General features: G+C 38.7%; 5 protein-coding genes across 6 annotated transcripts; 1 reads left to right on the top strand and 4 right to left on the bottom strand.

The window, feature by feature from the left end:
• The first annotated feature begins 3,486 nt into the window (after positions 1 to 3,486).
• Positions 3,487 to 4,759, top strand: LOC112292705 (enoyl-CoA delta isomerase 3). Its single transcript, XM_024541454.2, has 2 exons — positions 3,487 to 3,709; positions 3,835 to 4,759. The coding sequence occupies exon 2, from the start codon at positions 3,845 to 3,847 to the stop codon at positions 4,526 to 4,528; it is 684 nt and encodes a 227-aa protein (XP_024397222.1). The 5' UTR covers positions 3,487 to 3,709; positions 3,835 to 3,844; the 3' UTR covers positions 4,529 to 4,759.
• Positions 4,611 to 7,649, bottom strand: LOC112292703 (porphobilinogen deaminase, chloroplastic). The gene is made up of 5 exons (XM_024541453.3): positions 7,278 to 7,649; positions 6,301 to 6,706; positions 5,823 to 6,026; positions 5,419 to 5,593; positions 4,611 to 5,134 (listed from the first exon to the last, which is right to left on the bottom strand). Exons 1-5 carry the CDS (start codon positions 7,571 to 7,573, stop codon positions 5,022 to 5,024), a joined length of 1,194 nt encoding a protein of 397 aa, XP_024397221.1. The 5' UTR covers positions 7,574 to 7,649; the 3' UTR covers positions 4,611 to 5,021.
• Positions 7,650 to 10,916: 3,267 nt separating this feature from the next.
• On the bottom strand, positions 10,917 to 14,416 carry LOC112292578 (putative oxidoreductase At1g06690, chloroplastic). 2 transcript variants are annotated; one of them, XM_024541191.3, is made up of 12 exons: positions 14,113 to 14,416; positions 13,618 to 13,787; positions 13,361 to 13,505; positions 13,096 to 13,187; positions 12,884 to 12,997; positions 12,592 to 12,659; positions 12,287 to 12,335; positions 12,012 to 12,104; positions 11,804 to 11,869; positions 11,645 to 11,691; positions 11,259 to 11,326; positions 10,917 to 11,107 (listed from the first exon to the last, which is right to left on the bottom strand). In XM_024541191.3, exons 1-12 carry the CDS (start codon positions 14,261 to 14,263, stop codon positions 11,067 to 11,069), a joined length of 1,104 nt encoding a protein of 367 aa, XP_024396959.1. In that variant the 5' UTR covers positions 14,264 to 14,416; the 3' UTR covers positions 10,917 to 11,066. The 2 variants fall into 2 exon arrangements, with proteins under 2 accessions (XP_024396959.1, XP_024396961.1); XM_024541193.3 differs by lacking the exon at positions 11,645 to 11,691.
• Positions 14,417 to 15,258: 842 nt separating this feature from the next.
• On the bottom strand, positions 15,259 to 17,957 carry LOC112292575 (uncharacterized). Its single transcript, XM_024541186.3, has 3 exons — positions 16,903 to 17,957; positions 16,163 to 16,522; positions 15,259 to 15,839 (listed from the first exon to the last, which is right to left on the bottom strand). The coding sequence occupies exons 1-3, from the start codon at positions 17,761 to 17,763 to the stop codon at positions 15,678 to 15,680; spliced, it is 1,383 nt and encodes a 460-aa protein (XP_024396954.1). The 5' UTR covers positions 17,764 to 17,957; the 3' UTR covers positions 15,259 to 15,677.
• A 1,010-nt stretch (positions 17,958 to 18,967) lies between these two features.
• On the bottom strand, positions 18,968 to 21,799 carry LOC112292574 (serine hydroxymethyltransferase 4). Its single transcript, XM_024541185.3, has 3 exons — positions 21,709 to 21,799; positions 19,684 to 20,892; positions 18,968 to 19,375 (listed from the first exon to the last, which is right to left on the bottom strand). The coding sequence occupies exons 2-3, from the start codon at positions 20,870 to 20,872 to the stop codon at positions 19,128 to 19,130; spliced, it is 1,437 nt and encodes a 478-aa protein (XP_024396953.1). The 5' UTR covers positions 20,873 to 20,892; positions 21,709 to 21,799; the 3' UTR covers positions 18,968 to 19,127.
• Between the last annotated feature and the right edge of the window lie 1,933 nt (positions 21,800 to 23,732).

Below are 23,732 nucleotides of genomic sequence, written 5' to 3'. Positions count from 1 at the left end.
ACCAAGCAACGGAAACAAGTTCTAATCTCGCCAGAGGCCCTTCTGCGTCGCATCGCAATTGTAGCGCACAAAAAAAATTGGACGCCGTGCGGACAGTGCCTTGTCCCGCACCACACCTTGTACAACACCCAACACAATAAAAAGAAATAACCGCAGCCCGGTGCCCCACTAGCACTCCACACCGCCGCAGCTCATTCTCCTGCCGCGACCCTCAACAAGCTCCAGCAACCGCGCCTCTTCTGTGCCAACGAGCTCCCGCACCGTAACCTGCCCCGATGGGCTCTGTCTGGCGACGTGACTTGCTATTTACACTATCTTTGTACTGCCCGACGCCACGACCCTGTGCACTGTTTCAGTCTAAAACCGGATTTATTTTTTATTTTTTTTAATCTACTCCATTCTAACTTGCTATACACAATTTGAAGCAGAGAGATTCTTGTGAAGTGAAAGACTAGAAACCTATACCAAACTAAGTCAAGTTATCTCACGCCACAAAGGGGGGATGCAAGTGTGGAAATAAGAGAAAATCTAAAGCTTTACTAAAATGGCTAAAACACCATAGCTAAGGCAAACCCTGACAATAAGTTCTCTCACTGTTAAAATCACTCACTAAATTTGACTTGACAAGGATGTCTAGTCAATGATTTTTCTCAAGTACTCAAATCCTAATTGACATGAACAAATCAACTAACAAAAAAACCATCAATGGATGAAAAACCACTAACTAAACTAAACTAAATTACATACATTTGACAAGGTTTGGCACCCAATGCCATATCATGTGACAACAAGAATTGGTTGCAAAACTCTTTAATCTTAGGTTTTTAAGAAAAGCAAAAAAAATGTAATCTAATATGCATATTATAGACAATAGACAAAAAAATAATAAATTTTGTATTGTGTCTAACAAAATACTATTTGCAATAGAAAATCCAAGATGTGGCCTATTTAAAGTTATTCATGTCTAAAAACCAAGTAAATCAAATGTAATAACATATAAATAAAAAATACTAATAAATTAAGTTAGATTTATAAGCCAAATTTGAAAATTTAGTAAAATAAAACATAATTTTTAAAAAATTATTAATTATTATTCCAAAAGTACATATATGGCGTTTATTTTTATATTTAATAAAGAAATCACAAGGTGCTTGTTGGATATAATTGTTAGTAGTTTTGTATTTTCATTACTTACTCTTAAGTTACTTCAAAAATTCTTATCACATTTAAATCAAATATTAAATTAATTGATTCAACTCATAAATTGATCCACCTAAATCTTAAATTGATCCACCTTACTCCTATGATTCAATCTTTACAACTACTTCACTAATTTGAGAATAGAAAAACCTACAAATTCATTTACATGATTCTACCTTGATTTCTTGGCAAATTTGAAGATGTAGCAACCATGTTTTAGGCATAAGGAAGGAAGGAAGGAGAGGAGGGAGAGGAGATAGATGGTATTGGGTGAGGATGTGCCCCTACAATATAAGTATTGGAATTAAGTATCCAAGAGTGCTTTATAATTAGAGCTATCCTAAGGCAGTGTAAGAGAGACCTCAATTCATTTTTTTCTCTGAGGATCTTGGCTTCATCTCTTTCATTGTCTATTGAATTCACAAGTTTTTTTAGTCACAAAGATTGAATCATGGGAATAAGGTGAGTTGATTTAAGATTTAGGTAAATGGTTTGAATATTTTCCTTTAATAAAAAATTAATGTTCTGATTATTTTTTATTATTATTTAATAATTAAAAAATGAAAGAGAAACAATAATATTTCCTATAAGAATCAAGTATTGAAAAAACTACAATTGATTATTGCATTAAGAGAAAGTTATTGTATTTAGTTTGACCAAATGTGTACTAATAATCTAATTTATATGCTCTTCTACAACACTTTATAAACATATGCAAAAATTGTCTTACAATCATTAGAATGTTTTAATTTTTTTTTTTTAAAGAATAAAATTATGAATATCAATAATAATTAAGTATGACAAAAAAGACCAAAAAAATGATCTCTAAAATCAAAGTCATATATTAATACAATGAGTTTCTAAATAATCAAAAGAAAATAGTTCAATAAATTCTTTATTGTGATAGCACAAAAAATAAAAAATAAATACTAATGATAATCCTAAATATAATGACATTTTAAAACTTATATATATATATATATACTAGTTGACTATGGATTCTTTAGTATCATAAAAATTTAAATAAAATATAATATAACAAAAAGAAAATCACAATGACTAACTTGGTTTTAATATTTTTGTACTTTGATATCATATAATTGAAATTCTTTAGGATTCAATGCAAAGACATTCAACAAATATTAATTGAGTATTCAAAATGCATGATTTTATTTTGAGTATTATATCATAAATAACAAAAACTCTAAAAATTGTAATAAATAATGATATTTCTTTAATCAACTCTAAATAATACCAACTATTATTTAGAATGATTATTTATGAATTAGGCTGACAATCTAATGTATCTTTTGTTGTTGGATTATTAAGCAAATGCATACACAAATCAAAACATGACACTTGCAAGAAACCAATCAAATATTAAATTGTGTGAATGAAATTATAAAACATAAAATTATACACCATTAAAATTCAAATAACATTAAATTTGGATGCAAATGTACAAATTTAAAGAATTGAAAAGTTAAAATTTTCTCAATCACACTAGATTTTTAAATTGATAAGGGGCCAAATATTTTTGACTTTAGAGAAACAAATAATAACTGTAATCTCGTCAAGAAGTGCAAAAATAACAGTTGAGCAAGGCTTTTTAAAATCACTCAGTTGCAATTATAGCTAATTTGCATCAAAGGTCAAACTTTCACATTAATTAACCTATCTTGTGAAAATCTAAATGCTTTGTAATTTAACAACATAATTACACATCACAAAAAATTGAAACAAGTAGATGTGATGTTATAAACACTCTTTTAAGAAAGAAAAAAATTGTGGATATTTTGACGAAGTTGCTGAAAAAAGAAATAACCCATTTTATTGAAAAAAGAATAGAAAGTACATGACCTTAATATACTACAAGGTCTGAATTCAAGTTCACGACCAGAATGATTTTGCTTCATTTTTAGTCCTCAGATAACAAAACTCAATACCATTGCATTTTCTCATCACCCTATCACACTACTTCTGATTGTGATATACTCAACTCCAACTGCCGTAACTTACAACATAATTTCTTACAACACCTGCAAATAAGTTGATACCGTTGTATGTCACAACCAAAGACAATAATCTCCTTACTGCAAAAGAACAAAAAGAACAATAACAACAACATAACACTACAAAACATCTGCCCAAGTACATTTTGGTCAAGGTATCGCTCATGACCAGTACCACCATCTGTAAATAAAAGACCACTAAAAACCTAAACTCAACATGGTTCCACAAAAAACACATGTTGAGAGAAAAAGCTCCAAAAAACACAACACACACACACACCTAACCCCCCTCTCCCTCACGCGTTACGCAACTCTAGGGTAGGTGAGCCGCCTCCATTGACACCGTTGCAATTCCTGTGCCACCGCTGAATCTTAATCTAGGCCAAATTGTTAGAAGCTTGGCTAGAGTTGGGGCTCCTGCAAATTCTCTCTCCGGAGCAGTTGGGGTTTTTGGTGGAGCGTTCGAAAGCTGCTGGTTTTCGGATTCGATGCTGCTGGTGAGTGCCAATCTTCTTCCGTGGACTTCGCTCTATAGGTTGCTATGCTGTAATGGGTATTTCGTTGTCGAATCCCAAGGTATGTTCGATGATGACACACGGTTTTTGTGGGATGATCCTGGCAGTGGACCAGCCATGTGCAGCTTGGAGAGAGTCGGAGATGTCTACATTCTGCGGTTTACGGGCGATTTGGACGAGCATCGCTTGAACCCAGCACTCTGTGACGAAATTATCAGGAACCTCGCAATCGTGAATGAGTCGGATGCGTCGGCGCTTCTGACAACCAACGATGGCAAGTATTTCTCTAATGGCTTGGACCTCGCGTGGGTGAATCAAGCTCCCGGCAGTGTCAGCGCCCGCATGCAATCGCAGTCGAAAGCCTACTTCAGGCTTCTCAGCGCTTTCATGCTGGTGAATGTTCCCACTGTAGCTGCCATATGCGGGCACGCCGCTGCCGGAGGTTTGATCCTTGCGTTAGCTCACGATCACCGTCACATGCGCCAAGACAAGGGATTCGTGTACATGAGTGAGATGGACATCAGTATTCCCATCCCTCCACGAGTCATGAGTCTCATTCGGTGCAAATTGAACCCACGCGCGTTCGTTGAGACCGTCTTGAAAGGTACTAAACTTACCGCAACTAAAGCCAAGGATCTAGACATTGTCGACGCCGTTCACGGTAGCTCGAAAGAGACCTTTGATGCGGCCCTTGCAGAGGCCACCCGCCTCGCCAGCAGAAGATGGAAAAAGGAGGTGTATCTGAGTATGAGGCTAACTATGTATCCCCAGTTCGTCCCGCGATTAGAAGGTAGGTTGTGAGGAATTGAATTTGGTGCACAGTAGTATCCTCACATCCGCGTTGCCACTCCAGTGGGGCAAATTTCTCAGCTTAGACGAGTGGTTTTAGTAGCAGAAAATTCGAGCTCTATTCAAGCCTGGATTGCTCCGGGAGATTACAAAAGCTGTGAATCGGCTGCTGAAGTACACATGTTCTATTGCTGGTACAAAAGAGGAGAATCCAAATATGCTGATTCAGCATTATTTTTCCTACGTGACACTTGTAGGAACAGCCGTTGTTACACTCTAAAATGCTAACAGATAACTTCAGTTCCATTGAAACGTCATTAGGCATCACTCACTGAGACCCCGGTCTCCATGAACCGAATATGAATACTACATCCGCGGATAACTGTCACCCCTTTTCTTTATGGAACCTGAATTTTCATGACTACGTTCACTATTCATGTCTTTCAATTCTGCGGTACTGACGCTTTCCACCAGCTCAGACCAGTTTGCCTCCTTCGAAGTAAGTCTACCACTTGAAAAAATCTGGGCCAGCTCTTGAGATGAGCTCTGCTCCGGCATCTTGCGCCAGGGCGATCATATCGTCATATGAAAATGAGCCCTTTCGTGAAGTTTCCAAAACTGATACAACAGAAAGAGAGTTAGATGCCATGACTGAAGAAGCTAGGTGTTGGGGACTTATCCGTTTTGGTACACATTCCGACACGGTAATGACTTCATAATAGTGTACAATAACACGACGCCAGATTTGAAAACAAGAAGAGAGTCAGTCTCGTATATGATCCAAGCAAGAGAACAAAGGGAGACATAGTAATGTTCAGGCGCGAAAGTAGCATGCGAAAAACGCTACTGGTCTATAAATTGCTATATTGCTATAAATTGAAGCAACAGGATTTCCGACACACCTTGCTTGCCATCAGTAGTTGCAACCAGTCCCCGAAACGAACACCCATCCTCCGTACGTTCAGCTAAACCAGCAATTGGTGTGCGACATGAGCCGTCCAGCTTGGCTAAAAATGCCCTTTCGCACGAGATTGCGAGTCTTGTGCCCTCATGATTCAGTGACGCAAGATACTCCTCCTAAACAATTGAGCGCATTGGATGAATATCCGGAGCCGGATGAAGCTACACAATTTCAGAAGCACCGTTGCACCTGGCGATGACGACTAACCATTAATCCACGCGGGATATGATGGTTACATACACACACAGAATCCCTTGCTATTGGACTTGGACTAAAAGCACGAGATTAACCAATAAATAATCTCATCTGATACAGCTGCGAATTTCTCTACTCTATTCAACTCACCATCTTAGAATCACCAGTTCGACAAGCAATACCAATGGCACCTTGAGCAATTGCAGGTAGCATATCGTCAGTTGCAAGGATAGCTGTAATATGCTCCGTCATGTCCAAGCGCTTAAGGCCAGCCAGGGCCAGGAGTGTGGCTTGCACTGTTCCTTCACTTAACTTACGCAGGCGAGTTTGTACATTCCCTCTAAAGTTCTCTACCTGGGACCATAAAAAGTTTCATGATAATTTACACACAATAGTTAGGAGACAAATTCCGCAAAATCTATCTGCCGGGCATTAGTCATTAGTAACCTCGATTGTATTTGGAGACATGAACCGTCCTACTATATAGTTGCAAAGTATTTCTGAAGTGGCAAAATTTTGTAGTATCCATTTATCCCACAAAGTATGTCGGTATTGGGTCAATTGATACAATAGACTCTCAAGACGAGGTAAAAATAAGAGTTTTAATTCCGGAAGGGAACTGAGATACCTTAAGATGAGGATACTTGTGAAGAATCTGGGACTGTCTCCGCAAGGATGCACTTCCCACTACACTGCCCTCGGGCAGTTCTGCCAGTGAAGAGTAATTTGGACAAATGAAAGCGTCACGGACATCTTCACGAGGGAGGTTGCAGGGAAGGATCGTGCCCTCCGGAAGATAGGTGGGTACATCCTTCATGGAATGAACTGCGATATCAATATCACCGTTCAATAGCGCATCATCAATCTCCTTCGTAAACAATCCCTTGCCACCAATATCTGCCAGCGGTTGGCTCAGTATCTTGTCTCCAGTGGTTTTAATAATGATGATCTCAAGTGCTCCTTCCTCCGCCAATCCTGGATGAGCTGCCTTCAGCTTGTCGCGAGTCTGATACGCCTGTGCCAGTGCCAAAGGGCTGTCCACTTCATGTTACGGCTTGCACTATTAAAAATAACACTTGCAGAAGGCACGCAGAGGTACCTTGAATAAATCTTCCACAAAATCTTCCGTATCCCTCAACCTCTACACCCTCTCCACCAAGACCCCAATTCCTTCACTCCAGTGCCATCCACTTCCCAAAGCTATACCTCTGTCTGGTAGAATAGTGACAAGATCAATTTTCTCTCGAAAATCGAGAAAACTCTTAATAATGGATTCCCTCCATTTTCAAAACTTTCAAACCTTAGAGTATCTGCTGACCACATTCTTTTGAGTCACTGCAATTTTACACTACAGACAAGTTCTAATTTCTCAGCTGCGTTTTCTAATGTCAGCATGTCACGTAATTAAATTTAGTCCATTTTTCTTTTAAAAAATACTTGGTAATTATGCTCTCATTGCATTTAAATTCACTTCAAGTTGTCTAAACTCCGATAATCAGCATGGAGTGTCCGCCCATTCCTCTGAATAACGTGACAATAAAAATTCCGAAAATTCACTAGGAACCAGTATACCTCAAATGTTCCAGAAATCCAGGAGAAACTAACCTTCCGCGAGTGCCAATGCGCACGCGCGCGACTTTAGTCTGCGTATCAAAAGTCGCGGCGGCTTCAACGATCCACCTCCCGGCTCTCTTCACAGAACCCGTGCTCCTAGAGTGCGCAAGCCTCACGCTCTGTCCTAGGAACGACTCCTCGCTCGCCTCTCCAAAAATCACGCCCCGTCTGTGGTGCGATGCCACCCAGCTGGGCCTCCTTTCAAAGGCTCCAAGAGGCGATGCTGGCGCATCCGCGATGCTGTTGCGCAACATCGCAGAAGAGCGCACCATGGTGGAGACCGCCATCGCTCTCTGGCGTCTTCTGGGGCTACAGTTCGACGGTGCGTGGGAAGCGCTTGAGGTTAAGGTGCTGGCGATGGCGATGGAGAAGCTTGAAACTCTGCAACAACTGGCGACATTGAAAAAGCAGAGCAAATTGGTGTAATCCACTAAGATTGGGTTCGGATGACTTCAATATTCCATTCATCCATCTTCACAAAGGCATCCGTATCATGTTCCCTGCTAGAAACATAACGCCTCTTCTTTTGTTAGTAGTTTTCATACTTTAATTACATTTCCTTGAGTTTCTTACATAATGTGCTTACTAGAAAAAGTGATCATACAAATCATGATTGTTTTTATCTCATTGAAATTTTTACTATTTTGTGATTCATGTTGTTCAATAGTTTTATTTCACATGAAGATTTTATTTTAGTTTTATTATATATTTAAAGAGTGTTTCTAATGCCACCAGAACTTGTCATTCACCACATGCCATCACAATTTTTGCAAATGCCACCACAAGTTGCCGTGAACTTACTTTGCACGCCAAAATATACTTTATAAAATACTAAAATATGCATCCATATAGAATGTGCACTTTATCTACTATGGTGTGGATTAGAAGTGTTATGTAAAGTGCACTTTTTTTTTAATAGATGTGTATTTTAGTGTTCCATTTAGTTCATTGTAGAGTACAATACAAATTTAGAGAAATTTGTAGAGATATTAGCAAAAGTTGTGATAGTATGTAGTGGATGGCAAGTTGTGGTGGTAGTAGCAAAAACTTTAGTGACATTAACAACATCCTAAGTATATTATTTATTTATTAATTGTAACTTAAATATCAAATATTTTTTAAATATTCATTTATTTTTTTATTCTTAATATTATTTGAAAAATAATATGTAACATTCACACAATCTATTTGTTTAAATAATTTAAGCATTCATTTCCTATGTACAATGAATGGATAGAATATTAAGCATAGAGAGGGCTTTTTTTTTTATTAACATCGTCTAAATCATCTTAGAGTTCTTGTGAACCTATAGCTTGTGATTATAAAGTAGAAACTCATTTCTTATTAACTTGAATATATTGATTTTGATTTTATGTATAAATTTGTATTTAATAAATTTTAAAATTACAAAACAGGATTAATCTTTGTTTTAAATAGTTGTGTATTTGTATGCATGTATGTAAATAAATTGTACAATAAAAATATTTTTTATTATTTAATGTTATAAATATTTTTAGAAATAATAATAAGTGTGCCTTTTTTTAAAAGACATATTTGACCTTTCTCAAACAATGTATGTCTATGATTATATTGTTATAAACAAATTTGTTAAATTTATTTTCTATTTTATTTTTTGAAAAGAAATAAGTATAAATATTTATTAATATATTTAACATTTAATTTTTTAATTCTATATATCTATGTAATAAACTAATTTATGTTTATTTTTATTGAACTTATATTTTAACTATGTACTTTTAATATAGTTTATATATATATATATATATATATATATATATAAATATATAATATAGTTTATACATATATAAATATATAATATAGTTTATACATATATAAATATATAATATAGTTTATACATATATAAATATATAATATAGTTTATACATATATAAATATATAATATAGTTTATACATATATAAATATATAATATAGTTTATACATATATAAATATATAATATAGTTTATACATATATAAATATATAATATAGTTTATACATATATAAATATATAATATAGTTTATACATATATAAATATATAATATAGTTTATACATATATAAATATATAATATAGTTTATACATATATAAATATATAATATAGTTTATACATATATAAATATATAATATAGTTTATACATATATAAATATATAATATAGTTTATACGTATATAAATATATAATGTAGTTTATACGTATATAAATATAAATATATATATAGAATACAAAAATATTTTTTTGACCAAATATACTAATATTTTTATAAATGTAATAAAAATTAAAAAATTAAAATAATTTATTTTTTTATTTTATGTTAAATTAAAAATATTAGTATAAGATAAATAAAATTTGAATAGACATAATAGATAATATAAAAGACCTTATTAAATTAAATAAATAAATATATAAATACATTAATTATTATATCTTTTATAGTGACATATTAAATATATCTATAAATATTTATATCTTTTATATTATTTATAGTAACTCTTATATAATATATATTATGATATATTAAAAATATTTTAATAGATCTAAAACTTTAATTAAGTCTTTGGTTTTTAAAAAAAGACTATTTTAAAAATTAAAAAAATTAATTTTACATATCATTTAACCATATCCATCATAAAAACCAAAACTTTGATTTATTATAATTATTTCAAATATTTTCAGTAGTATTTATATCTATAATTTTTTTGCTTCAACTAATTTATCATATGTATAGTTGATAGAAAAATTGAGTCAACTATAATAAAATAAAAATTTCCTAGATGCTATAAACATTGGACCATTTGTGACTGGAAGCATATTATTTTCTTTGATGAGACAAAGGTAAAGTAATTTTGCTTAGATGGTCACAATTGGTATTGGAATTGTGATAGACAATCTTGCAATTTAATACAATTTCAACAAACAGTAAAGTTTGTTGGTGGTTTGATGAAGGTGTGAGGTTGTATAATATTCTAAGTTCTTGGCATCATTTGTAGAGTTGAAGGAAGAATAGTTCACTATCAATACAAGAAAATCTTGCAAAGATATTGATTATATAATGTGATGGCTTGTAATCTTGATCCTTCCCATTTGATTTTTTAGCATGATAATGATTCCAAACATACAACAAAAAGTATATGCCAATGGTGGAGATTACATAAGTTTAATGTTCTAAAGTAGCCTATACAATCTTCTAATCTAAATCCAATTGAGGATCTTTTGATAGGAACTAAAATGCTATCTCAATAAATATCAAAGTGCTCCAACAAAGAATTTTAGAATTGGAGAAGCTTATTGAGGAATGTTAATGAATATCAAAGTGCTCCAACAAAGAATTTTAGAATTGAAGAAGCTTATTGAGGAATGTTGGGCTTCCATTACACCAAAGGAATGTAGAAGATTGTATGAGAACATGCCAAAGCAAATCCAAGCTATTTGAGCTAGTAAGTCAAGGAACATGATTTTTGTTAAATATAATTTTTTTGTACATATTAATGTGAAAGAGATATATTTTCCCATCATTTGTAGACAGTCCATCAACACAGTTTGTGCTTGATTGCATTAAAATTCCCAACAAACTCCACTTGCACCAAAACTGCGGTGTGTAAGATATGATGATGATACAAAAACACTTGGTATTATTCAAGCTGTGAACACATTGTTGGGTCTTCTGACTCCCCACAACATCCCCACAAAAACCTTTTCAGCTGAGGTGGAGTGTGTCTTTACAAAATAGGCTTTTGTGCTGCCTGATGTGAAAACAGGATTCTAGAGCTTCAGTGTCTTCGCCTTGTCTTGTAGTGAAGCCACTGCACATAAAAAGGGATCCAGTCCAAAAAAATGTCTAGGATTTAATGGGCACGAAAAGAATGAACCCCAAGCTAAACGGAAATCTTTGTAGAGTCATAGCAACACTAAACCCTTAAGTAAGAAAGGGACATCATCCAGAGTTTTTTTTACCTTGGCCATCTGTGAGCTTAAATTTGAGTACTTCACAATGCGCCTTTGCCTGTTGTGCGTTCTTGCACCTGATTTTGCAAAACACCTTCAGTGATAAACTCAAGGCACGAATAATCTGTAACCACACTGATAAGCACATAACTAATTGGTTGTGATCGTTTAACCAATTCATTACAGATTCTGGGGGGAAGAATGAAGGACGTCATGAATCCACCATGCATGTTTGCGAGAGCAAAATGCACAAACATGGGACCAATTTATGTTTAGCGTAATTGAATATCAAAGCGTTTCAGTTGTACACCTTAGGGCGTAAGTGTGAGATTTAAGATGAATAATAGCTACTGAACTAAGAGACAGAAAATAAATAGGGCACTGAAGATACACACCCTGCAATTGGAAGGGCTCCTTTACACATAAGATAATTTAAAGCTACCTGCCAATAGATCGACATTTAGTAGAGACTCATGACTAAAGAGCATTCAAGTCAATTTTTTTATAGATTCTACAGCATATCATAATCAAACGGCAAGTCTAGGTTGCCATACTTGAGTTACGGACTTGTCACCGTGCTCTGCACCAATTGACTGCATCAGCTTTAAAAGGGGTTGAATCTGGACATTCCCACGTGTCAAAAAACTAAGTAACGCTTCATCTATTTAAGAGCCCAAACATCATAGTATTAAAAAATTTAAATGAAAATAATACCATCCATTAAAAAACCAATTTGACACGGAATATAGTGAGTATACATACATTGGTGGCTTTGGCATCAGTGCGGGTCAAAGCTTTATCCGTTAGCAGCCCAGAAGCAAGCGGAGAGTAAGCAATGAGTTGTATCTTTCGATCCTGACCTTCCACATTCCAATCTACATCAACACACCGGTGGCCCAGGACAAAATACTCGGGGTAGCATACTTGTGGTGATACTTATTTCATAGTTTCGATGACATAATCATAGAATCCTTGTATATGATGCTCCAAGAAAAACTTAAACCCGCTGAATTTAAGAGAAGATTATGTTTAATTACCTTACACGCCTTCAAAAGACCATTCTCCTCCACATCTCGGCTGATCAGACTGAACTCCAGAAGTATAGAAAATTGAAATTGAAAGAAAAGTCAGGAGTTTAAATGAAGGTCTTCCTAACAGTCATTCATCTCCTAGACATTCACTGTTTTCCAGTGCACAACATAGTTCACAGCAAGGAGCTCTCGAATAGAGTACAAAATCGAAGTAAATTGTCAACTCTTCCTAGAAGTGTTCCGGAAAATAAATCTGTAGTCAGGTAGCTAGATTGTGCACCAGTCACTTGTGCCCTTTCAGCAAGCGATACCTGTATCGGACTTGGTTTGACGCCAAAGGTATACCGTACCGAGAGAGCACGTCATCTGCCTCCTCCATCTATGAGACATCGAAGAATTAATAAATTTCGAACAAAAAAACTACAGGCTTAACAACTTACCCACCCTCTCTAGCTAACTATCAGCAGGGTTTTAAGGCACCAAATTTAGATAGTTTGCATTGTTCTCAATCAATTTGCATTCCGGGGAGGCCTCAAACGCCAAGACCCCTGCTGTGCACATCGGTAATTAATCTCCATTGGTTTGGCTTCTCCAACTGCTCACCTGTTCCTTGGAGAAGTTTGAAACACCAACTGCTCGAGTGAGGCCTTCCTCCACAGCTTCCTTCAAACTCTCCATGAGGGCAGCATTGCTGAAAGTAGGAAACGGAAAGTGTATCTACATGTTCATAATTGAGCAGGAAAATCAGCGCACCTCAATTACGACAGCAAAGTTAGGATACCCACCAACTCAACTGATTGAAAAGCTTTCTATACCTGATAGAGGTCAACTTTCGCCTTCCCAATTCTCTTCAAGCTCTCTCGCAGAGCGGCTAGTAAGGACTTCCGACCCAACCTGAACCCCCCTCCTGAATTCACATTCTGCAACGTCACTTCAATCGTTCTCTATATCTGAAGACTTGCATACACTGCAATGTACTGATCATGCTTGTGACCCTTCAGTCAGTTCTTCAAGCACCTTGAATGAAAAGTTAATAACGTTCAGCGTTTGAAGATTTAGGTCAGATTTGAAATTGCTCACCAACAAGAAAGTTTGTCCAAGGAATGGTGAAAAATTTAGTAGCCACGACTGGTGGTACATCTTGTTGATTTTTCATGTCCCTCAGAAATTTCCCCAAAAGTTGCTCCGAGGATGATCCTGACTTAATGTTCTGATAACCATAAACCTGCATCGAAATGTTTATAATGCCTATAAATGGGCAATCTCATTGTGACTACCACTGAGGACCAAATTTCCAATCTGTTCAATTTTGGCTTACACTGCATTTGAAAGTATACCTCGGCGGTATCGAAAAAGTTTATGCCCCCTGCGATTAACTCATCAAAGGCACTTGCGATTTCGGCTTCGCCAAACGTGGAGCCAAATCCGCTACCAGGATCGCCCCATTGCAAAGTCCCGATGCCTAACTTTGAAACCTGAAGATCGCTCCTACCCAACCTCATGATTTCTGCTCATGTAAAATTTCATCATGGCTCAGAACATAGCAGTGTTCACAGCCAAAAGCTCTAAAAAAAATTAACTAATTCTAACAATGTTAATACTCCCAAGAAGTGCGTTCCTCATCCACAAAGAATACACTAAACTCGCGTCTCTGCCCGCCATGGCTTGCAACCTCAAGCAATGCAACTTTGAGTGAGAACAAAATCCCCAAAGAAAAAGAAAAGAAAATCTCTGGCCACTTCACCTCAAAGGTTACCAACTTCACGGCCACCAAATTGCCCACAAATTACAACACAAGAACTTCTCTTAGCAAACCCGGCAAGCTCTCTTACCAGTAGAGCTCTCTAGATTGGCATTCAGCTTGGCATTACACACAACCCTTCTCTGCGAACTCGAATTGGAAGAACCCACGCCTTGATGCAGCGCCTTGAAGATGGAGACACGGTTCCAGCTAGAGGCTGGACCTGCAAAGCATGTACTCATCCTGAGCAGATGCAGTTCTATGAATCTCCCCGTGTGCGAATCCTAAGTTGCTGGCCACTTACTAGATGGTCGTCGAAGCAGTGGGGTAGGTCCTCGATTGATTAGAACAAGCAGAAATTGATGAAGTTGGTCGTGGCTTCAAACAGGCTGCGAAACCATAGTACACAGAGAGCTTGCAAGTACCGAGAACACTTTAGCGGATAGAATGGGTAGAAGTGGAGCCACCCCTGTCGTCCACGTTTCGTCTTATAAAGCTACACGATCCACTCAGGATCCTCATATTTCGACACACAACTTTGAACTAGCATGTGAATATTTTTGAGCTCATCTGTCACACTGAGATGCACCTCACCGAGAAGCTTTAGTATGACGAAGATGGTTGCATTTGAAAAATGGCGCTGGGATTGCCGCTCTTGATCCAAACGCAAAAATGTTCGTAGGTTCATTGAGAGTTAGCGTTCTTACAAATGGGTCACCGATCCCAGGCTTCTACATACGTAAATGAGATTACTGGCTCATATTACCTCACAATGAGCATTTCTGTAACTTTTTCAATGTTGTCCTTGGGCTTGTAATCAACATCGATATGCGAAAACTGTGATTAGACATGGTGTAGGATTTGAGGCTTTTGGCAACATCAAGTATAATAAATATATGAATGATCAGTAAAAATAACTGTTTGAAGATTGGTGTTAATCAGAATGTACCCAATCGTTGTGGAATCAAAAGGTTTGGGAAAACAAAAAATTTGGTGGTATGAAACATCTAACCCTCCAACTAAAGTTATCATCCGTTGCAAAAGAATACATGCAATCTTTTGAACCCCAAAAAGAAATCAAAATGGACTCTTCAAAATGAGATATTCGGCTCCATTGCTTAAAGCCTCGTTCTCTGGTGTGCTTAACATGACAATACATTCTCCAGCCTATCCTGAAGTTCTGTTGAAATTGGCCAAGTAAAAATTTGAAGACCTAACCAGAAAGGCTCAAAGGGCGTAGGATTAAAGTGGGTATGCTCAGTTGAGGGTCTGAGTCAAGTACTGCAATTGAATTAAATGACCTTGAATAGAGCGGATAAGCATCCCGTAAAGAGCATGCCTGAGGAGGTACTTGGGGACAAACTGCATGATACCATCTCATTACTAGAGGGAAATGAACTGGCCAACGAAGTCAGCTGGGCAGAAAATCTTACGCAGCTTGTTACCAATTTAGGCTGCAGAGCTTAGGCAATACCTGTCCAAGTGAGATCCCCTATACTTAGCACAACAATTGAGGGAAAGCAGTTCTTTCTCAATTTTCAAACACAAAATCTAGTCGAAAACTCTACACAAGAAGAACCTGACAAGATGGATGCAGCGAATTGACCTCCCCAATATATCATTCCCTACAAACCACAATCAGACTGCAATTTAACACTACCAGCCGTATTTGGCATGAGTTTCTGCTTTCGTCAAGTTCCCTTTAGCGCGACGCTCCAATAACTCCATTTCTTTTGACCTCATATCATGCAAAAGGGTGCCAATTTGGTGCTTTCTTCGGTGTACTTTAGATGGCTTATCTTTACTCGAAGAAACCGGCTGCAACAGCAAACACCGTTAATAAGTTAGAATATGTAGTTTAAGATGTCACTTTCACTTTCATCAAGTAACACATAAAGCCGCAGAAAAAACACACATTGTGCCGATTTTCACAAGGAAAATGTTCACTTACTCCTACACGTTTCCTAAATACAAATACGGCTACGTCAAAAATAAGAATAGAAGAATAAATTTACAAGGGACCATGAAACGCTAATAACTAGACATGATAGTTATAATCTGCCTTCTAATGGAAATGAAAAAGCTTCAGTTCATGCACAAATAAATTGACCAAAAAGCAGAATCAAAACTTCAAAGCTTACCTGATAAGATGGCCCAAACGCAATCCCGGTTACTCGCAGTTGGTCCTCCCTTATTTTTCCGCCAGTAAGATCAGCTTGCTTGACCTCAATCACATTAGAAGCAGCCAATTTATCTTCTCTACCTCTTCTTCTCTCAGACTGCAAGACTTGTGCAACTGGATCAACAACCGGTGGAGAACTCGCTACTGCATGGTTGGCGTGAGTTGGATGACTAGCGTAATATGGAACGTTCCCGGAATACTGCCAATCCTGCTGTTCGTAATGGCTATTGACATTATATGTTGAATGAGGAATCTCCTGCGCGGATGTGTATGCTTCCGTTGGCGCTGAATAGCCATATGAATTGTTTTCGGAAGGCAGCTGATACGCACACACAAAATTAGAACACTTCTCCGACGCGTTTCTGTAAAATCCTCAATAACACTGATATCTTCAGAGAGCTCCAACAGAAAAATATAGCAGGCACTCGGTTCTAAGCCGTCCGAATCTCAGAAAGTCCAGATACAAGGGTAAATAAACGACGAGTGATTTCACAAACTAATACATACAATCAGGAAATAGACTCCGTACAAAAGAAACCCTAATCTATAAAATCCATGCCCTGATTATTGCAGGTGACAACCATACTTGCTTGGGCGCTCGCTCAAATATCCCACTAGTTGGTCTTGTTACATACACCACCCTCAGAAAATGGACAAATGAGACACTAGATAATGAACTTTTAAAAATTGGCAACATACCTGAGGAGCAAATGCGGTGCTCTGATCTAATGCATACGAGGAATGATCGTACTGAACTTGGGCTTGGGAAGCACGCGAATCGATTGCTCCGGACGTTGTGGATATCCTGGAGTTTACAACTACTGGCTCCGCCTTCGGCTTAATATCCTGCGTTACTGACTTCCCACCAACTTCCATGGCTGCACGACGCCCACCAGAAGCAGCACCACCTCCCAATGTGGCACCGGATCCCAGGCTGTTCCTGGGGGCCGGTAAGAGAGCGCTGAGACCACCTCCGCTTTTGATCATCGGACTGGGCTCAGCTTTTGCCTTCTTATGCGCTGGTCTCCAACCATCATCGTCGTCCTCAAGAACAGACACATCAATCGGAGGTTTGAATGCCACTGGGTGCTTCTTCACTTTAGGTTTCACGTCGGGGGTCTCGACCTTCACCACAGAACTGTCAAACTCAACCTTAGGGGGCGGAAGAGCTGCAAACAGAGAAGATTTCGAAGGGAGATTACCGCGATTAGGGTTCCCGTCCGACGTTTCAGGTTTTTCAGATTTCGGGGGAGGTAGCTTTGCGAACAGCGAGGGTCGAGATGATTCCTGGGCAAAAACATCCGCGGTAGGGAAGGGAGAGCTAACTTCTGCAGATTTGGCCCCGAATTGCGGCGGGGGCAGAGAAGCAAACAGAGAACCTGAGGATTGTACAGAAGTTCCAGACCCAGAATTCCTCGGTGGTGGGAGGCGACCAAACAACGAAACCTTTTGCGGTGCATCGGAGGCCGCGGGCAAGCTTGGCGCAATCTCCACGCGCGGCGTTATCTCCTCCTGCTCATCTTCATCGTCACTAGCGTAACTTGCAAGGAGCGACTCCATCCTCCTCCCTCAGTGCTCCGAATCAAGCGACCACACACGTCCCGCTCTGATCTATGGAAAGAAACCTAACAAAACCCAGAGCCTAATCAATCGAGTTTGATGCTTGAAATTCCTTCCTCCCTCGAAATCTGCTTGCGCATCGTCCGAAACTGAAAATCGGCTACTTGACCATCTTGCAGAATGCTCTGCCCTGCCTTCCAAACAGAAGTCGCGTATAAGCTGGCACGTATCCTTACCCGAGTGGAAAGTTGATTTTTACTTTTACTTCTAACTACTTTGTACATCAAATGTAATGTTTTTCGTTTTTCGTTTTTCGCTCTCGCAAGATCTGTGTAAGGACTTGACAACATTCTGGACTAAACAATTAAATAAAAACAAGGATCTTGAGTTCTCACAAAGTAGGAATGAAAAGAATGCAAAATATAAAAGAATGCTAGATCCTACAGAAATTGTAATAAGAACATCGAAAGCTGTGGAGGGTTTAATTTAGAACACAGAATGCGCAACTAGTTATCAAAACATTCTATCCATGCAGGGAAGATCTTCTATCGGAGTATAATTTGCCAGACTATAAACAAATGATTGAATAACGCAAATAGATTTCGTTTTACTAGTAATACATGTTCTAATGTGTCTTTTCATGGATATCTAAATCTTTGAAAAATTAGAATTTAATTTACACTTTAATCGATTTTTAGAGTTGTTAATGCTGACAAATTAATTTGTAATTTTCTAGTTCCTTGGAAGTAGTCCACCCTGTAATGTAAGCTTCAACTACACCTTAGCATGACGAGCGTTAAACTGCCTGTATGTGTAGAAGATGGAACATATTTTAACGCTCTCTAAAATCTTGATGCACAGTGAGCCTTAATGGTCAAGGATAGACAAGTTTTTCGACTCAAAAAAATATTCCTGTTCCTTGAGACTTAGATGATATTGTTGTACTACTCACACTATCTCCGTTCACCCATCTATACTGCAATATATTATTCTCCCTTCTAGTGAGTATACGTTTCACGACAGGTAACATGTTTCCAGACACTCAGAAACGTATTCGCCCCGTCAAACAGCAGCAATCATGTTGAATATAATGTCCGTTGTCAGTTATCAGTATACAGCTCCAAGGCAAGTTTTTCGAAGGGCCAGTACAGAATATCCGTGTCATTAATAGCATTATGGAGCATCCGTGGATTATATGTAAGAGTTGGGTGAATGCACACCATGCGCAAGTATTAAAAAAATAGAGGTTAACTACAATTGTGAGAGGTCAATCCAGAGACGGCTTTAGTAGAGACCTCTGACCTCTCTGGACTGACTATATCAACTGAAAACTACCGTTCAGTAAATATGGACTAAGCAAGCCTCTATTCGTTGCCATACTTAAGTTTGTTGACATCGAACCCAGGCATGTCAAAAGACATGGAGAACTTCTCTACATCCCTCTTCAGGGCAGCGATCTCTTCGTTGTTTTCCAATCCCTTGTTAAATTCCTTCAGCAATTTGCCCCTCTCCTTCTGCACCTTCAAGGTGATGTTTACGGCACGCTCCAGAAAGTCAGCAATCTGCTCGAAGTCTTTCTCCTTCAGCCCACGAGATGTCATGGCGGGTGCGCCTGAACGTTACAAATGATGGTGTTAGAGAAAAACATTACTGTACAAGTACTGTAAGCCAACATTTATCACGCCACAAGATAACCACATAACAATGTCAATTTACGTAGTACACAAGGTGAGCATAGAATTACACAAGAAACATCTTGACACGTAAGTCGTCTCGGATTCATTCCACTGGTCCCGGTGAAACAACAAATTGCACCAATAGACCTGAAGTTATCTCCACTATTCCAAAGGCTAGATACACATACGGCGAGAAAATAACTAGACGATTATGCAGCCATTCACTGTTGGATCAGTCGCTTACCAACTCGGACACCACCAGGGGCCAAAGCACTGCTGTCACCGAATACGGCATTCTTGTTCAATGTGATGTGGGCAAGCTCACACACTTTCTCCACCTTGTTTCCAGTGAGTCCGAGAGGTCGCAGATCCCACAAAACCAAGTGATTCTCTGTGCCGCCAGTCACCATCTTGTATCCCTTCTTCATCAATGCTTCTCCAATAGCCTTGGCATTGGCTTTGACTTGCTTCGCGTATGCTTTGAACAGAGGAGTATCCACCTGCTTGAGCGCAACCGCCAAAGCAGCGATCTGATGGTTGTGTGGTCCTCCCTGCAAGGATGGGAAGACGGAGAAGTTAATCTTGTCTTCGTAGTCGTAGACAGCGCCCTCTGGCTGTCCCTTCTTCGCTGGCTTCGGGCCTTTCCTGTAGAAGATCATTCCCGCGCGGGGTCCCCTCAGACTCTTGTGGGTCGTGGTGGTCACCACATCACAGTAATCAAATGGTTGGTTCACTTCCTGGGCGGCCACGAGACCACTGTAGTGTGCCATATCGCACATCAACAGGGCTCCAACCTTATCAGCAATAGTCCTGAGCCGTGCATAGTCCCAGTCTCTAGGATATGCGCTTCCTCCAGAGATAATCATCTTAGGACGGAAGTCCATTGCCTTCTCCTCCAACTTCTCGTAATCGATGTATCCAGTCTCGTAGTTCACCTTGTAAGGCAAGCTCTCAAAAAAAATTGAAGTAGCAGAGATTTTCTTCCCGCCAGATGTGTAGTATCCGTGAGTCAAGTGACCCCCCGAGGGAAGGTCCAGGCCCATGATGCGATCGTGAGGGTTGAGAAGCGCAGTGTAAACAGCGAAGTTAGCAGGGGAGCCAGAGTAGGGCTGTACATTCACACCCCACTTCTCGCTGTCCAAGTGGAAAGCCTTCAACGCCCTGGCTTTGCACAGGTTCTCGATCTGATCGATGAACTCATTACCACCATAGTACCTGGCTCCGGGGAGCCCCTCTGAGTACTTGTTGGTAAGGGCGGACCCCAAAGCTTCGATCACGGCCTGAGATGTGAAGTTCTCGGAAGCAATGAGCTCAATGCCCCGGCATTGGCGCACCTTCTCATGCTCGATGAGGTTGTAAATCTCCTCGTCAGCAACCTCCAGAGACTGGTTTCCCCACTCGGCGACCTTGTACTCGACTGCCTCCTCACCCATGATTCCTTTGTCGATGTTTTCTGTAGCCAAACAAGAATACAGGTCTTAGCTAGAAAGAGATTACTAGCTACAAGGCACAGGAAGTAATGTAATTCCCTCACAGAAAAGAATGCCACCAGTTCATAAAGATTTTTGGCATTCTTTCTTAAGAAAATAGATGAAGCTTAAATCAACGAAGAAAACAAACCGTTGATAAAAATACGAAGGAGGATCTAATCATTCTCAGTGGGCGACATAAGGCATCTCGTAGTAAAATCACAGTGCAGAGGTACATCCCAATGTCGTCTAAGCTGACTACGGAAAACTTTGGACGGGGAGTGCCAGAAACAGGTCGATCCGGCACCCTCCATTCTCACTAGTGACAGAGAAACACATTTTCCTTCTCAAAGTGCCGTCTAGTAAACCACAAGTTCCTCCACGAGGGAAATGGAGGAAAAAGAAATAACCCTCCACAGTTAGGCCGTGAAGCGGCAATCGCTAGTTCAACGGTTCCAAGAAAAGCCCCCAATAGACAACCTATACTCGCACAATCAGGTTTAGGTGAACCTGGTGCTTACCGCAAAATCTCAAACGAGAGCAACTGACGCAACACTATTACATAAAAGTTCGTTGAAAGAAACAACCCAAAACTCCGCAGTGAGGTATCTTATCCACACCTTTGACACCCAGACAATACCCCACGCTGAGCCACATGAAATCACCAAAACCCAACTCTCTTATACGGCACCACCAACAAGACCCAAAGCAAGCAATACATCGGAGAAGAAGAAGAAGAAGGAAAGAAAAAAAAAAAAAAAAAAAAAAAAAAAAACCCACGACGTAGCCGGGTAGAATACCTGCGAGGAAACAAAGCGACGCTCTCCGCAGCTACAAGAAGAGGATCCCTGGGCTTGAGGAGTCGAGACCAAGAGAGGAGAAGCGGGACGAAGCAGAGAGAATGACGCTAAAGTGCACTGGGCCAAGGGGTTTAAAGAAGCAAATGTAGATCTGGGAGGGGAAGGGGGGGGGTGAGCGAAGGAGGTGTGGCGGTGGGGCCTTCCAGACGCATCTTCGGGGGGGGGGGGGCTGCAGTCCAGCTGCTGCTCTTTCACTTTAGGATCCATGGGGAGAGCTAATCTGGGCAAAAAGGGCTCCACCTCCAGGGCCGTCCAGATTAGCAAACTCGCCCCTGTAAGTTGCATCACCCCCACGATTCGCTTCCTTCGTCAACTAGCTTCCTTCGGTATTTATCCCCAGTTTGTGCCGCATAAGCGAAGATGGGGAAAAAGCCCGCATCCATGCTGTGGTCTGGCCCAATTGGTTTCACCTGGGTGCGTGATATTTTGATCCCACTGCGTCACAGAATACTGCTGGAATCCTACCGCTGGTCACATCCGTTGGTTGCCTGCTACATCTGCTGCTGCCTGGCATTTCTGGCGCAAGTAGAAGAATCTGGCTCCTCCTCTCCTGCACCGGAAACAGCAACTCTCGACGTCGATTCCAGCAAGAATTTCTTTCCATATCCGATGTGGCACTTAATCCGTTCCTTTTTTCGTTCGTTCGATTGTTTCATCCCGTGCCACTCTGCACAAGTAAGGAGAATTGGGGGACGAATGAGAGTGAGTATGCCGATCCTCATGGTGTTGTCATTTCCAGCCCGCGAATCCTCCGCATCGCAACGCACGCAGTCCCACGCTGTCAGGCTGCCAATCAATCGGGCAGGTAGGGATTGCAGGAAAGGAAAGGACGGGAAGGGAAGGGAAGGAAAGAAGGGAGGGAGGGAGACTATAAAGGGATGCCTGCGAATCAGTCAATGGATCTCGCTTCCACGCTGAGTTCCGAGACAAGCTGGAGAATATTCTATCCATCATCCCGATTTCTCATTCATCACATTTCACATGTTTCATTCGTTCGGGGCCCGCGATTTCATTCATTCGTCGCCCTTCTTTCATCCGTTCACATCTCTTTTGACGTTGAGCACATCTGGGTATTATTATTTGCTTTTTAAGTTTTTGAAGAGTTGTACAATGATGTAAGTAAATGTATGTATTTATAAATAAATGAGTATTAAATAGTTTTTTCTTTTTTTCATTTTATAACGAAAATCTAAAATAGCCACTTTAACACTACATCCATTATAGTTATGTATTTATAACCACATGTATCATATTTAATTGGACAATGTGGATTTTATAGTTAAGATGAAAAAAAATTATGTATCTTATGAGCACGTTCGGGTCAAATGGTTACTGTTTCGATCAATTTCATAGCTAACCTCACACAAGTGTTCAAAGAATTTTGTTTTATATAATTAATTAAAAATAATAATATTCGATGTTATACTTCAGTATTTATTTATAAATTTTGATAATTGTAGTTATTTAAAATAAATTTTTTGATTTATCTTGAATAAATTACTTTAAAAAAAACACTCAAATAGTTTGTCTTTATAATATAAAATTCTATATATATATATATATATTATAATATGTCATAAAAATATTTTCATTTATTAATGAACCACTTTTTGAAATTGTTAAGAATTTATAATATTCTTATTAATATTTATATATCTATATAAAAAATTACAATGTGTAATTGTTATACTTTTAGAATCTTTGTGTTATTTGAATTTCTGTAGATTAATAATTGTAATTTTTTAGCAATATGTATAATTTTATATTGAAATGGCACTTCTATCTATATTGCATTTTTTTGGGACACCAAGTTAGATAAATTATATGTTTATAACTTATATGTTTATAAGTTAAATGATATCCTTAATTAGAATATTTTTTTATAAAAAATAATATCATTGCATGAACTTAATGGATTTAGATTCTCATCTTAATTTATAATAAAAGAGATGTGAATACATAAA

The sequence above is a fragment of the Physcomitrium patens genome, chromosome 15 (genome assembly GCF_059467195.1).
Source record: "Physcomitrium patens ecotype Gransden chromosome 15, ASM5946719v1, whole genome shotgun sequence".
Classification (NCBI taxonomy): domain Eukaryota; kingdom Viridiplantae; phylum Streptophyta; class Bryopsida; order Funariales; family Funariaceae; genus Physcomitrium; species Physcomitrium patens.
The sequence above is the reverse complement of the archived record's forward strand: the minus strand, read 5'-3'. Positions and strand labels throughout refer to the sequence as shown.

Bases quoted from the DNA above. Each gene is read 5' to 3' on its own strand.
- LOC112292703 (XM_024541453.3), bottom strand. From the start codon at position 7,573: ATGGCGGTCTCCACCATGGTGCGCTCTTCTGCGATGTTGCGCAACAGC. The intron at 5,594-5,822 runs GTGAGTTGAATA...TCAATTGTTTAG, and splicing joins GAACTGGTGATTCTAAGATG to GAGGAGTATCTTGCGTCACT. The intron at 5,135-5,418 runs GTGTGTCGGAAA...CTGTTGTATCAG, and splicing joins AACTACTGATGGCAAGCAAG to TTTTGGAAACTTCACGAAAG.
- LOC112292578 (XM_024541191.3), bottom strand. From the start codon at position 14,263: ATGAGTACATGCTTTGCAGGTCCAGCCTCTAGCTGGAACCGTGTCTCC. The intron at 13,188-13,360 runs GTGAGCAATTTC...ATGTGAATTCAG, and splicing joins TTGGACAAACTTTCTTGTTG to GAGGGGGGTTCAGGTTGGGT. The intron at 11,327-11,644 runs GTGTGTATCTTC...TTGCAAAATCAG, and splicing joins GGAGCCCTTCCAATTGCAGG to GTGCAAGAACGCACAACAGG.
- LOC112292575 (XM_024541186.3), bottom strand. From the start codon at position 17,763: ATGGAGTCGCTCCTTGCAAGTTACGCTAGTGACGATGAAGATGAGCAG. The intron at 16,523-16,902 runs GTATGTTGCCAA...TGTGCGTATCAG, and splicing joins GCACCGCATTTGCTCCTCAG to CTGCCTTCCGAAAACAATTC. The intron at 15,840-16,162 runs GTAAGCTTTGAA...TTGCTGTTGCAG, and splicing joins CGTTTGGGCCATCTTATCAG to CCGGTTTCTTCGAGTAAAGA.
- LOC112292705 (XM_024541454.2), top strand. From the start codon at position 3,845: ATGTGCAGCTTGGAGAGAGTCGGAGATGTCTACATTCTGCGGTTTACG.
- LOC112292574 (XM_024541185.3), bottom strand. From the start codon at position 20,872: ATGGGTGAGGAGGCAGTCGAGTACAAGGTCGCCGAGTGGGGAAACCAG. The intron at 19,376-19,683 runs GTAAGCGACTGA...TGTAACGTTCAG, and splicing joins CCCTGGTGGTGTCCGAGTTG to GCGCACCCGCCATGACATCT.